General features: G+C 35.9%; 1 protein-coding gene across 6 annotated transcripts in view; it reads left to right on the top strand.

Annotated features, from left to right (window-relative positions):
• LOC140141524 (uncharacterized) overlaps nucleotides 1–13801 on the top strand; it is an 87137-nt gene that overhangs the window by 44350 nt on the left and 28986 nt on the right. Inside the window, exons 3-7 of one of the 6 annotated variants that reach the window (XM_072163424.1) lie at nucleotides 125–177; nucleotides 2045–2173; nucleotides 6720–6916; nucleotides 7556–7633; nucleotides 8641–8854. The exons of the other annotated variants lie outside the window; for them this stretch is intronic. Coding sequence (XP_072019525.1) covers nucleotides 125–177; nucleotides 2045–2173; nucleotides 6720–6916; nucleotides 7556–7633; nucleotides 8641–8854 — 671 coding nt within the window. The remainder of the gene's footprint in view (nucleotides 1–124; nucleotides 178–2044; nucleotides 2174–6719; nucleotides 6917–7555; nucleotides 7634–8640; nucleotides 8855–13801) is intronic. 6 annotated transcript variants of the gene reach the window in all.

Here is a 13801-nt window from a genome sequence, read left to right as displayed (position 1 = left end):
AAAATTGGGCGGCCAACATCCCAGGGGGGAGGGTAAGATGGGTGAAGACACAGAGGGCAGCTAGCTGTCCCTCTTTGCCCCTTCTAATTACTTCTAAAACATATATTCGTTTTCTAACTTGCAGCGATCAGTTATCTGGCCAGGTAAAGGGATTTAGGGTTGACATAGTAAACGCGGGTACGTATTTAATCGGCCGTATCACATACTGACGTATTTGCAAAATACGCATTTCGAGAAAATCGAACTTGAAAATCTAGCTATTTTCATTCGCTGCATAATCTTGATTAAACATTATTATCGCTTAAAACCTGGTTAAAAGTAATGTAAATATGCCATATTTTCAATATAATTCACATCACTCTCAGAACATAATTTATTCTGCAAAAAAATCAATATTAAATAAAATACATCACTGTGTGAAAAGGACTAATGACAATTTAGCCGTTCAAAAAACAAATACGTCGTGCAAATACGTCAGTATGTGAAACAGTTACGCAAATACATCACTATGTGAAAAGGACATCAGCAATTTTACCAAACAAAGTCGCACAAATGCGTAGCGCAAATACCACAGTTATTTTTTCTCGCAATTTTTTGGTTTTGGTTTAAAAAATCATATTTTCCAAAAATGATGCTTTCCAAAAAGTACTTTCAACATTCCTTATTGAAAGAAGTTCAATAAATGTGCAGACTTTCAAGCAAAGATTCAAGTCTTAAAAAATTATTGAGCATGTACTTGTTAATGATGTATTTCTACTTTACTTTGAAAATTGTATATATTTCTGTATTTTAATTTTGTATCTAATAGTTGTATATTTTATATAAATTGCATGTTGTAAATTGTTGCCTTTTAATGTTATGTAAATGTATTGCAGGGCCCCGTGTAAGACCAGCTATCGGCTGAATTGGGCTACCCTGGATAAATATGAATAAAATAAATAAATATTCACCAATGCATGCATCATTAGCGCAAAATAATGATTCGTTGAAACTGATTTGAACATAAATGAGGTTTTCTTAATCAGCAGTTGTTTCACAATATTAAATCCCTAGGAAGAAGAAACGAGTTACTCATACTCATGTGTGCCCAAAAGGGTGAACATTTACATGTAATCTGAAGTGTTGGCTTTCTTGGATTAAGGCGTAATTGAAAGAATTTGAGAAAAATAACTTTGGAAGAGTAGCAAAAAAGTCAAAAGTTAAGTTATGGAAAGAATTTTGGGTGGCGCAGGTATTTTTAAACCTGTATTTTATGCGAGCGTAGCGAACAGGAAATTTTGCATATTTTAAAGTTTCTGTAATGTTTTTTCCAAGCATTTTATAACGTGTTATCTAAAAGGTAACCAATAAGTTCGTTAAATCTCTGTACCCCTCATCATCCGACCTGCCAGCCCCCTCTTTGGCTTTGAGGATAAGTGCGCTAATAAATTATTAATAGTTCAAAGTCAGCGATTAATACCGGGTAGACAAGAGGATCAAGCCACGACAACTTTGAATGGACTGGAACAAATTCTGAGACGGGAATGGGCAGCAATAAACCAGGGACGCATCAGACATCTTGTAAACAGAATGAGGCGGAGGTGCTTGGCAGTTATTCAGGCAGAAGGAAACCACACCCGATATTAACTGATATGAAAGTGAACATTACAACAACGGTTACAATTACAGTTACATTAAATCACATGAGTTAAACTGACAATATGTGTAATGATATCTGAGTGTTTTTGTATTGTTGTAAGTGCAACTTTCAAATCTGGACCTCATTCCATTAAATTGACCGGTGTTTTATTCTTTTCTGAGCTATCGTATCAAATGAGGTGTCAAAATGCGCAGAAATAAATTATCCTTCCAACATATTTTACAGATTTTTAAATACAATAATCCGTTTTTGAATAATGACCATTATTTAAGGGGGGTTAGTTACTTTTTAAGATGATTACATGCATCCAACATACCTCTATCATTTGCGTATCAATTCAAATCGTTCTTCTTTTTTTATCAAAAATAAAGTATTTTGCATTACGTTGTTGATGTTCTTTTACAGTTTGTCGATTGGCAAATAAGGATTGCCGTTTGGTGTATGACGTCTGGCAACACTGTTGGGAATCAGAAAAAGGTCAAGTACCACGTGGGGGTATAGGGCTAATGAGTGGGTGGTATGACGCATGCGCAGGTAATTAATCTTTAAAATAATTATCATATAAATGTATTACATTAACTTTGCTTGCATTGTATCCTACATTGTTTGAAGTTCAATGGAGCATATCTCAATAGTGGCACTGGCGACATCTGGGCTCAGTTGTGCTGGATGGTCACATACCGTAAAACCCCGTCTACAAGCATATAGTGTGCTTCTGATGAAAGCTACATTAATCCAGTCGCCATTATGGAGTTTGAGCAAATAAATTATGGATCCAAGCATATACAAACAAGTATCATTTTAAGATCGATCTATTGTATTGGTATATTAACGCTTGCTTCGAATTAATTAAGCTTTTATAAAAAACACTATATATGCTTGTAGACGGGGTTTTACGGTATAAGTAAATGTGGATAAAGTGACCCTAATGAAATGATCTCCCTTCTCCCGTAGTCTGCTATTAAGGCCAGAGTGATGGGAGAGAACATGGACCTTTTCGAGCATTAATATTTCTGAATTGTATGTCCAAAGTATATAAAACTATACATTTTTGTAAAGGAAATGAGTCAAGGAATCCCATGGTGACGTCAGATTTGTTCAAAAATTTCGAATTAAAAAAGCTAAAAATTGAACATAATGGTGTATATTTTGGGTTAAAACAAATATTTTGAAAAAATGAGAAAACCTTCCCAAGACTTTGATGTACTCTAAACGATAGTGCAAAAAGGTTACCTTTTGCTTGCATATTTTTTTAGTTATCTTGTCACCAAAAATCGTGCAATCTTACTATAAATAGGGGAATGTTGTATGTATCTATCTATCTATCTATCTATCTATGTATGTATCTATCTATCTATGTATGCCTAAAAGGCTCCGTCAGTTTCGATCCAAATGTCGCCAAATTCATACGGGAGATCGATGTATATGGTCAATTCCAGCCAAACCGGGACAAAATTCTCTCTGGGGGCCATTTTGAAAATGTTTTCCTTTTCAATTCTAGACTTATCAAATGAGACGATCATATCTAGTGAATCATCAGGTGGAAGTGCCATCGGATTGAAAAATAACTTTTCTTGCTAGACCAAATAAAGTGTTAAATGCGCATATGCATGTTACCCACGAATTCAAGCCTTTTTCACCTGTTGTACGCCATAAAATTTCACTTTCTTTAATATCTTTCAATATTTTATGTGTGACTCATATACACTAGAAATCGGTGAAGACTTTGAACGTAAAATAGAATTTTATTACATATATATACAAAGAAATATTTTGGTTATTACAAATTTTAAGAAAGAACCATGTGTACAGTTAAGATTGTGTCAATTCTTCGAACTCTTTCCAAAGTGGCTGTCATTTAACATTACTGTATTATTTCGAAAGATTAGAATACATGCTTCATATAAATATAAAGTTAGATTTTGTATCTCGTCGCAGGATGAGGATCTTGGATGGATTCGTGGGTAACAGCGTCTGGAAAATAGCAATTCCTATTATTTTTTTTTAATAAAAATAAAAAATACTTTTCCGTATGTCAATAATTCAGGCTGCAATGGCACTAAGATGAATTTTAATCAAAATACAAACTACATGGAATATTTAGAATTGATCATTATGGCATTTTGGGTATAAAAATTTTGAGAATAATGAAGTTGCCAAATTCAAATAGACAGAGCAAACAGTTTTATGTTATTATTTTAGTAAAATAATTCCATATTTTCATGCAGCAATATTATATTAACTCGTGTTTGACAGTTCCTATGAACTAAAACACTATCAATACATTGTTAACTATAATTTAAGTAGGGATTCGTGGGTAACCAAAATGTTCGTGGGTAACACATATTTGAAGGTATGTAGTGGTAAGCGGCAAAATAGAAAATATTACAGAAGGTTGGAAACCATCATGCGGTTATTCCTCCATTGTGTTTCAATGATTCCCGTTTCTCTAACCAATTGCATTTACCCAAAAAATGGTAATTTAGGATAATCAATCAAAACTTCATGATACAGCTTCAGTATACCTTCAAGAGGACGCTATTAAACAGGACTATTTTGGAACCTATTTCGCATGTTTTCAAAATGTTAAGATGCATAAGAAACATATAATTTACGAGTAAATCCTTGGATTCGTGGGTAACGCCGAATTCGTGGGTAAAGCTATTAAGTACTATAGTACCGTTTGGGGTTTGCGTTTCTTAGGTGCATAAACTGTAAGTACTGTAAAAATTATAGCATACCCATGGCTTGAATATGTGCTGATTTAAACTTAAAATAAACAATCTCCTTGTTTTTCAAGGTTAGCATCTATTCGGGATTCGTGGGTAACAAAAGTTTAAACCGTCGTAGATTCTTTTTTAAAGCGGTGAACTTATTTTTACGATTTGCAATATTAAGCGCTTGTTAAACTAAATTCAGTGTCCAAAGTCATTAATGTTAATTTAAGTTATGGCAATTATATTCGCTGGACTCGTGGGTAACAGTTGATACGTGGGTAACGTCAAATTTGATTTTATGGAATTTTATGGGTAAAACGTATTTGCATAAAATAATCACTTGGACCTCAGAATTATAGAACGAAACTTCGTTTCATGATATAGTCATTTATGGCATATTCACTTAACATTTTCAGAACGATCATTTTATTTTTGATACGCGGGTAACAAAATTATTAGCCAAATTGACTTAATGGCCTCTAGAGTCCACACACTTTGGTGGAATTCAATCGTTTTACATATGATGAGAGATCATGCAAACGTCTTTCTAACGGTAATAATTTCATTTTGATTGAAGGACATTCAATGACATATATGGTGCTTTATCTTTGAATTCGTGGGTAACGCCAATTCATTTAAGCCATCATAACTTGTCCCCTGGTATGACTTGCTAGTAAAGGCCTATATGTACAAAGAGAGCACATTGGACGTGACATGATATGCTCCATCAATAACGTGATTTCCTTTATTAATGGCATTTCGCTGGAATTGACCATATACGGGAACGTGTTTAAACTTTATTTGGTTGAAAACGTCAAGAATTGGCCTCAAAATCAGTGAAAATGTGGTACGTTGCTATGCTGGGTAAACAAAAAAGGGAGTCAGTTGTCAAGCTAGCCCGTGCGCGGCGTACGGGCGTATCTAATGCCAAGCCGCTCGCGTAGCGCAGCGATAGCGCGCGGGTAACGCAGCACTACGCCATGTCGCGCGTAAACGACGCAGAGTCGCGCAATAAATGATAATACGGGTGAACGACCGACCGTAGGCGTAATAAATACGGGGTAAAGATGTGTGTTAAAAAGTACAAACAATACAACATGAAGAGGTAGGCCTACTGTAATTAAAAAAGAAAACAAAATGCGGACAAACAGGTAGGCCTACGAGTATGTGGGTTAGCCTATAGTTAGTCACAGTAAGAAAATGAAAACGGGAATAAAATAGGCTAAAGAAGGAAAGAATAATAAAATCTAATAAAATTAGATGATTTAAATAAAAAAAAGCTATTAAACTGAGGACAGAACTAAATAAATAACATGAAAACGGGAAATCACAAACTAAGCAAATGAAAAATAAAGTCAACAGGCAAATGTAAGAAAGGACAGATTTAGAAAATAATGGGAACGGGATTGAGTAAATAAAAAACATGGTAACGGAAATTTGCAAGCTTAGCAGCAAAATGTTTTTAAAAAATGGAACAAAATTGGCCCATGTAGAAGAAACTAAAAAGAAAGAAAGAAGCTAAAATGGAAACTTAGGCTTAACGAGGGTCAGACTCAGATAAATGAAATTTACCTTTTCAATGATTCTACCTGTTCAGTAATTCCTCCTGTTTTAGTGAACGCTCCCATTTACTCACCTAGCGGGGACCCGCGCGTAGCGCGGGTGTCCCGCTAGTATTGTTAAAAGTGAACTCTGAGAAATCGACGTTTTAGTAAAAAATGTCAGAATTATGCACAAAACGTCCTTATATTTTAAAACGGTAAGGCTTTCACGCTTGTTGTATCTGGTGCATGGATGGTCTAAATATGCATCCGTTTGCACCAATGAATCTATACTGTCTGCAAAAATTCAAAATAATTAAAAATTCTAAGTGGCATTTTGACTGCAAATTTTAGTTTTGTTTACACCACATTTTGCTGGCGTTAACAACATACCGAATGCGCCTTCATTGCGTTGGACATACGCGCAGAGTTGCGCCGCGTCACGCAACGCAAAATGCGCGCGTAATCACAATATTTCGCATTCTCGCATTTCTGACTCATTATTTCCTGCCAATTTACTAAGCTGTCTTGGGCCATGTGACTTTTTAGAGTTGAAAAGAGTGAAATAAATCAAGCAAAAATACGAGTAAATATTAGGAAGTTGTATTTTATCAGTATGAGGTGAAAGAATACATCTTAGATAAATATCAAGAAATCCCAAATTCGAGCGTGGACGAACGTGTCTTCCATTACTCTGGTCTTAAAGTAACGAATTATGGTAACAGTGACAAATACTGTATACGTTTTGTTCGTCTGTTTATTGTAGTTTTTGTTGTCGTTGCTCTGGACCTACTTATATTGGAACGTAACTATAACTTACAGGTTGGATCAAAGCTCACAGCAGGGCTCGGACTTTCAAATTCAGCAAGTCATGGAATAAACCTACAGACTTCTATTTTGCCATCAAGACTGGAAACCCACGTGGATTCAATCCTAAAGATGTAACTAATATGAAGTTTGGCTTTGTTGATGGATGGGTCAATGATGAATTCTGCTTGGCTCGTCAAACTTCTATAAAGGTATGTTTCACGGCCTAATAAATTACGTAGCAATTACTTGTACGTTCCAAATGTCCCTTATTTCTTGCAAACGTGAATGCGCTCTATATAGTAAACGTATTATTTTGGGTTTTGGTAAACATGTTTTTAACATTAAATGTCGGGGTAATTATTAAAACAAAAAAATTATTAAAACGTTTTGTGTAAAAACACTACAACAACATTTTAAAAATAATGTTGTCAAAGCGTTATTGTAAAATATTTCGTCAACAAGTCATGGCTCTGGTAGCGACGTTTGGATAGTATTTTTATGGGACATGAGAGCACATTATAAGTTAGACTCTTTTGCAATAAGCTTTCACAATTTTCTCAAACTGTATGTTTGAATGTTTTTAAAACGTTTTATACCCCGAAATAAATGAAAATATCTCTAGGTTTTAGGATAGGCTATCTATGATGTTATTGATCGAGTTGCCGGGCATCTGTGTCAAATATCCGGTACTAATTTAACAAAATTGCAATTGAATATTTTTTCCTTTGTCTTCGTTCCAATCATATTGTCGCCACTCCGCTTTATAAATGTGTTTGCCTCTTTTTTACTATGATCACGGTGCCCGGGTCACGGTGTTTGCAAAATTACGATTCCGGACTTCATTTCAGGGATTCACACTGTCGGTCTCGCAAATGCAACACTATGATACGAAAGATGACATGTTAAACGCTGTTCTTTCCGGTGAGGTAGGTTATCTCAATGCTATTCTGACCCCTCTCGTTTATATAATTTTATGCTGTTTGTCTTAAGGGCTGGGGTATGAACGTTTGGACAGTATTTATTTTGGGACATTAGAGCACATCAGACATATCGAATTGCATTCTGAATACGAAGAATGTCATTCTGATATCAATATCAAATAATTCGATATGTCTGAGGTGCTCTCATGTCCCACAAAAAATACTGTCGAAACGCAATAAACGCTCATTTTAGATCCCTTAAGAATTCTGATAGGGGCACACTTAAAGTACAGGTAACTTGAGAGGGGAAGTGTTTTTTGACTGGGCTGCCGAGTGCGAATGTGTATTTATTTTGTTGTCACATACTTTGTTATTGTTAATACATCTCTTTTCGTTTCCCCACGTTACAATTCGTTTCGGTGATTTATTATTAAATATTTATATATTGCATTTTAAGCTTACCACGAAATTAACGCTGATATCTGGAAATGCTCCTTTTAGAATTTCAGTTTGATGGTCCACTATTGCAACCCAGCAAACACAAAACCTTTTTAAAACGTTTTAAACAGGGTTTTGGTTTAAGTAAAAACGTTTTAATAACATGTCGGGTTAAATTAAGGTCATGAAAACGTTTTAAAATGCTTTGTATGAAAACACGCTGAAAATATTTCTTAAATGTTTTCAAAATGTTATTGTAAAATATTTGTTCAAACATTTTTTCTGCCAAATATTTTGTTAACAGTGTATGGTTGCAGTAAGTTATCAAGAAATGTTTCGCATGTTATGAAAACGTTTTATATCCTTTATATACCCTTTATATAACCCGTTTTATAGCAACCTTTTCTAACCTTTTGCGAATAATGTCAAAAACGTGTGTGTTGGGAAACAACAGAATTGGCTCCGGGTAACTCACAGCCCAACAAATTACAAATAATCGTGACAAACGAACATCAAAATGTCACCAATATTCACAACTATTAAGATATGTTCAACGTTAATTTTAATTATGTTAGGTGGATGCGTGTATTTCATATGGCGGGACCGATCTACTACCTGGCTTAACTATACTAGAAGACCCGGTGATGGACTGCTCTATGGACTCATCAGGTGCCGGGCTTATGTCGCGTATGGATAATCCTATATCAGAATGGTTTGATCCTGCATTGGAACGACTTATACAAACATCGGAATATTGGGAGATATGTCAGGACGTTAAAGACGAACATGGTATGGTTTTTTTTGAGGATTTATTATTAATAACTACTGAGCCATATTTTGTAACACGAACTACGAAGAGGGGGTTGTTTGGAACGCCCTTAAATTTCAATTATAAACGTCATATACCATTATACATGGTACTAATGTATAGCTATGGGTCTTCTCTATTCAGTGACACGAAAATAGGTACAAACATTCCCCACATAATGTCTCCGCCAGGTAGCTCTATCTATTGCCTTGCTGAACCAATTTACTGTTCCCCAGTACTGATCTATTTCGTCTCTCCATCTCTTGCACTGTCTTCCCCGGTTTCTGTTTCCCACCATCGGTCTCCATACAGTAATTGCTGTAGTCCATCTGTTGTCTGTTCTTCTGCTGATATGCCCTGCCCAATTCCATTTCCTGTGTTTGGCTGTTTCCAAGATGTCTTGAGTCTTTGTTTGATCTCTAACCCATTTGTTTGTCTTTCTGTCTTTGTAGGTGATCCCAAACATGTTCCGTTCCATGTTGTGCTGTGCCGCTTGTAGCTTCTTTTCCATTTTTGCAGTAAGCGTCCATGTCTCAGCCCCATATGTAATAGTTGGAATTATACATTGGTTGAACACTTTCCTTTTCAGGCATATTGGTATCTCTCCTCTCATGATATTGCTAAGCTTTCCGTATTGCCTCCATCCAAGCTTGATTCTTCTCTTTATTTCCTGTTCTTGTCCTTTTTCCTTCAAGCTGAACTGCTGTCCCAGGTATATATATTCATTGACTTCTTATATGTTGCAACCATTTACAGTGACTATTCTTTGCTGAACGAGGGGTCCTGTTATTATTTTTGTTTTCTGCATGTTCATCTTCAGGCCACATTCCTTGCTAGCTTCAGCGAGCTCCATGAGCATGGTTTCAATTTCTTCCAGGCTTTCTGTTATGATGATTATATCATCTGCAAATCTGAGACGGTTGAACTTCTCTCCGTTGATATTAACACCTTTTTCATCCCACTGAAGTGATTGGAATATGCTTTCAGACATGCTGTAAATACCTTTGGCGAGATTGTATCTCCCTGTCTCACTCCTTTTTTGATGTTGATCTTTGCACTTTCTTTGTGAAGAGTTACTGTGGTTGTGCAGTTTGTGTATATATCTCTCAGAAGGTTTATGTATTTACTTTCTACTCCTTGTTCATGTAATGCATCCAACACTGACTGGGTTTCCACGGAATCAAATGCCTTTTCATAGTCTATAAAGGCCATGCAGAGAGGTTGATTATACTCATGACATTTTTCCTTCAGTTGATTGATGGTATGTATATGGTCCATGGTGGAATAGCCACTTCTGAACCCTCCTTGCTCTTTGGGTTGGTTACTATCTAGAGTGTTTTCCAATCTGTTGGTTAGGATTCTTGTGAAAAGCTTGTACACATTTGAGAGCAGGCTGATGGGTCTGTAGTTTTTGAGGTCTCGTTTGTCTCCTTTCTTGAAGAGAATGACCATATTTGCCTCTTTCCATTGTTGTGGTACCTTTTCCTGTCTGATGCAAGCTGTGAAAAGCTTGGCGAGCTCTCCTGTGATGGAGTCTCCTCCTTCCACGATTGTATCAATATCACATTGTCTGTTCCTGGCGCCTTTCCTCTTTCCATACTATTAAGTGCATGATTCACTTCCCAACTTGTGACATCAGGCATCTCTTCATTTGTTTCAACTCCTCAGCCTTCTTGTCACTCTGGTAGAGCTGTTCATAGAACTCTCCTATCCGTTGTAGTATTAAGTCTTGATCCCTTATTTCCTGCCCGTTTTTGTCTAACAGGGTTATTATCTTCTGCTTGCCATCAGATAACTTCTTGTTGGTTTTCTTTAGACTCCTGTTATTTTCTATTGTTTCCTTTATCTTCCGAGTGTTAAACTTCCGAATGTCTTCCCTCATCTTCTTTCGGATTGTTTTACATGTCTCTGTGTATTCTATATTTTGGATTCCTATTCCATCTCTCTTCATGTTCCTTCTTTTCTCCAAGAGCTGTTTGGTGCTGTCTGATATTTTTGATTCTTTTTCTTTCTTTCTTGGATGATATCAACAAGCTGGTCATTCCAACTGTCCAAGTCTGTGTCCTCTTGCTCCTGAAGTGCCTGAAACCGGTTTTTAAGCTCTAATTGGAATTCCACCTTCTTAGTTTTCAGGTTTTCAAGGTCTGCTTTCCTGTGTTTTTGGTCTCTGGTATCTATCTTCATTTTGCATAGAAGCATTCTGTGGTCACTCCCTGTGTTCACTCAATAATAAGGTCAATAATAGTTAAATAGAAATCGCCCAAATGAGCGCAAAGGATGCATCTACGATTGTCTTAGGTCGTTTGGGCGTAAACGTGTGCGATTTTTCTGACGGATAAAAATGCTTGTGGGTAGTTGTAGTGTTAAAATATATTTTAATGTACGAATCTTCTGGATTTTGTTCTGTTTTCTTGTTTTACTTGGGTATTATTATTTTTTCCCTAAATACTGATGTATATTTTATTGAACTCCTTTCAATGCAAGTTGTATTTAGTAATCTATAATTGTACACTAGTTTTGGTTTATCATTATTTTCTTATGTACTATTCGTTATTTAGCTTCTGTAGTGTCTTTCAAAAATGTCGCAAAGGCCTTGTCGCCATAACGTGATAATGCTACTTTATTATAATCGCCGCGTTCTCTTTTCTTTCCTCTATTTAATTAGTTGTTTACCAGTCAGCAACCTGGAAAACCGATTCTTTTGTTCTGCTTAGTCGCGCTAAAAGTCGATCGATACATGTTAAAATCAGCACAATTCAGACCTTTTTGCTATAAAATTAATTTTCTCGGTCAAATATAAAGCAATTTTTTTTTCTTCAGTAATGTCAGTTAAAAACTTGGTGCTTGGATATACATTTTTTCAAAATATCCTGGTGTTAAAATTAAGCATCAAATTGTGTCTTTTAGTGTGATATTTTTGATTTTTATAGGCCTTTAGTTCGCCCGCGAGCTTTTTACGGAATTCATTTTTTAGCGTCTCAAACTAATATACAGGGTGTCTCAATAAAAATAGGCCCTGTAGTTTGGGGGACATAACTTAAAATGTCGGCAGTAAAATCAAAACTTTTTTACAGATTAAAAAACCATGACGTTTCTTCTTTAAAATGGTGCATAAAACATCAAAAACCGTTCACGAGTCACAGAGATAATTGGGATTTTACAAGTAGACCCATTTTTGGACCGTTCCAATGGGGCAATGCACATTAAACACTAATGTGCTGCATTGTAATGGACAACAAGGGATGAAGTTGCTGGGTACGAATTGAAAATAAATTGACCAATCAATTAATCTCTCAAAGAATGTTTTCGCACCTTTCTGTTTGAGTTAACAATGTTGTTCAAACATTTCTCAATAAACAATATAGGTCCAAGCGGTCACTTAAGTTTCATAGTCTACACATATATGACCAGAAAAACACGAAAACGGGTTCTTTCCTAAGAATGAATCTAAGTGGCCCAAAAACGCTAGTTGATGCGTGTCTAGTGATTTTCAAAACATAGCCTAAACAGGATTTACCCTTTTGAGCAACAAATAAGCATGATTTTTATCTGAAAGGCAGCACCAATACAGGATTTTTTAAAAAGAATACACACTTTATATGATTTCTTTATCATTTTCCAATATAATGTTTGAGAGTAATGGTCCTGGTGCAAATCATTTGAGGAAGCATGCTTCGCGAATTATCGGGATCAATAAATGAATCCTAAACCATGTAAAGCTATGTAAACGCATCAACTATAGCGGATTGCAATTTTCCCGATTCATTATCTGAAAAAAGATTTTTTTTCCTGGTCAAGCATGTGTACATTATGAAACTTAACTGATCCCATGACCCTTTTGTTGCTTGAGAAATGTATGTATATTTTTACATATTTTTAACCCAAAGAGAAAGGTGTGAAAAACATTCTTTAGGAGATTGATTGATTGGTTGGTTGGTTGGTTGATGTTTTTAACTCGTACCCGGCAAGACTGAGAGTTTACTTCATTTCTTTTTTCCATTCTAAACTACAATGCAGCACATTATGCGTATTGCCCCATTGGAACGGTCCAAAAATGGGTCTCTTTGTACAATCCCAATTATCTCAGTGACGCATGAACAGATTTTGCTGATTTGTGGACCATCTTAAAGACGAAACGTCATGATTCTTGAATCTACAAAAAAAGTTTTGATTTTACTGCAGAAATTTTAAGTTACGTCCCCTAATCCACGTGGCCTATTTTTTATTGAGACACCCTGTAGTTTGCTAAAGAAAGATATTTCCCACCTCTGTAAGACACATCGTGTGGGTCTATATATATTATAGTTTTGTCAGAATTTCCGTTTTTATTTTACCCTTTTTCTCTTCATGCTCCGAAAATGTCAAACTCAGTACTTTTATTTCGAGAGCAACCAGCAGAAATAGTCGATATTTCCATTGTTGTCATCCAGGTCAATTTTCCATTGAAAAGCAAAGATTGCCCGACCAGCGATTTGGTAGCCCAAATCCCCAATTGGGTGTTCTGGTAAATGAGGTGAATTTTAAAAACTTTGCTCCCGTGATAGCCTGCAATTTTAATTTATATGGATTCCATGATTATGAAAACCATTTTGTCTGTCTGTTTACCTAGGTTAGTCCGTATTAAGAGACGCACGCTTGAGGTGCATGGGAAAATCCACGGTCCAAACCTAGAAAAATTAGCGTGTTATTATAGGGGATTTTAATCTTCTGTCCCTCCTATCTCCAGGTGAATTTTGTATGACCTACCCGTCCTCATCGCGGGTTGCCATTTTCATTACACGCTTCAGACTGACATGTAGGCCTATAGGCTTAACCATATTTGTCATAATTAAGCGCTATGCCTAGCTATGCTATATATTATTATGTACTAGTATATGTAATATCATGTACATGTAGGCCTATGGGGTGGGGTGGGTGCAGAGGTGGAT

The sequence above is a fragment of the Amphiura filiformis genome, chromosome 19 (genome assembly GCF_039555335.1).
Source record: "Amphiura filiformis chromosome 19, Afil_fr2py, whole genome shotgun sequence".
NCBI classification, from domain to species: domain Eukaryota; kingdom Metazoa; phylum Echinodermata; class Ophiuroidea; order Amphilepidida; family Amphiuridae; genus Amphiura; species Amphiura filiformis.
This window is presented reverse-complemented; position numbering and strand designations above follow the sequence as displayed.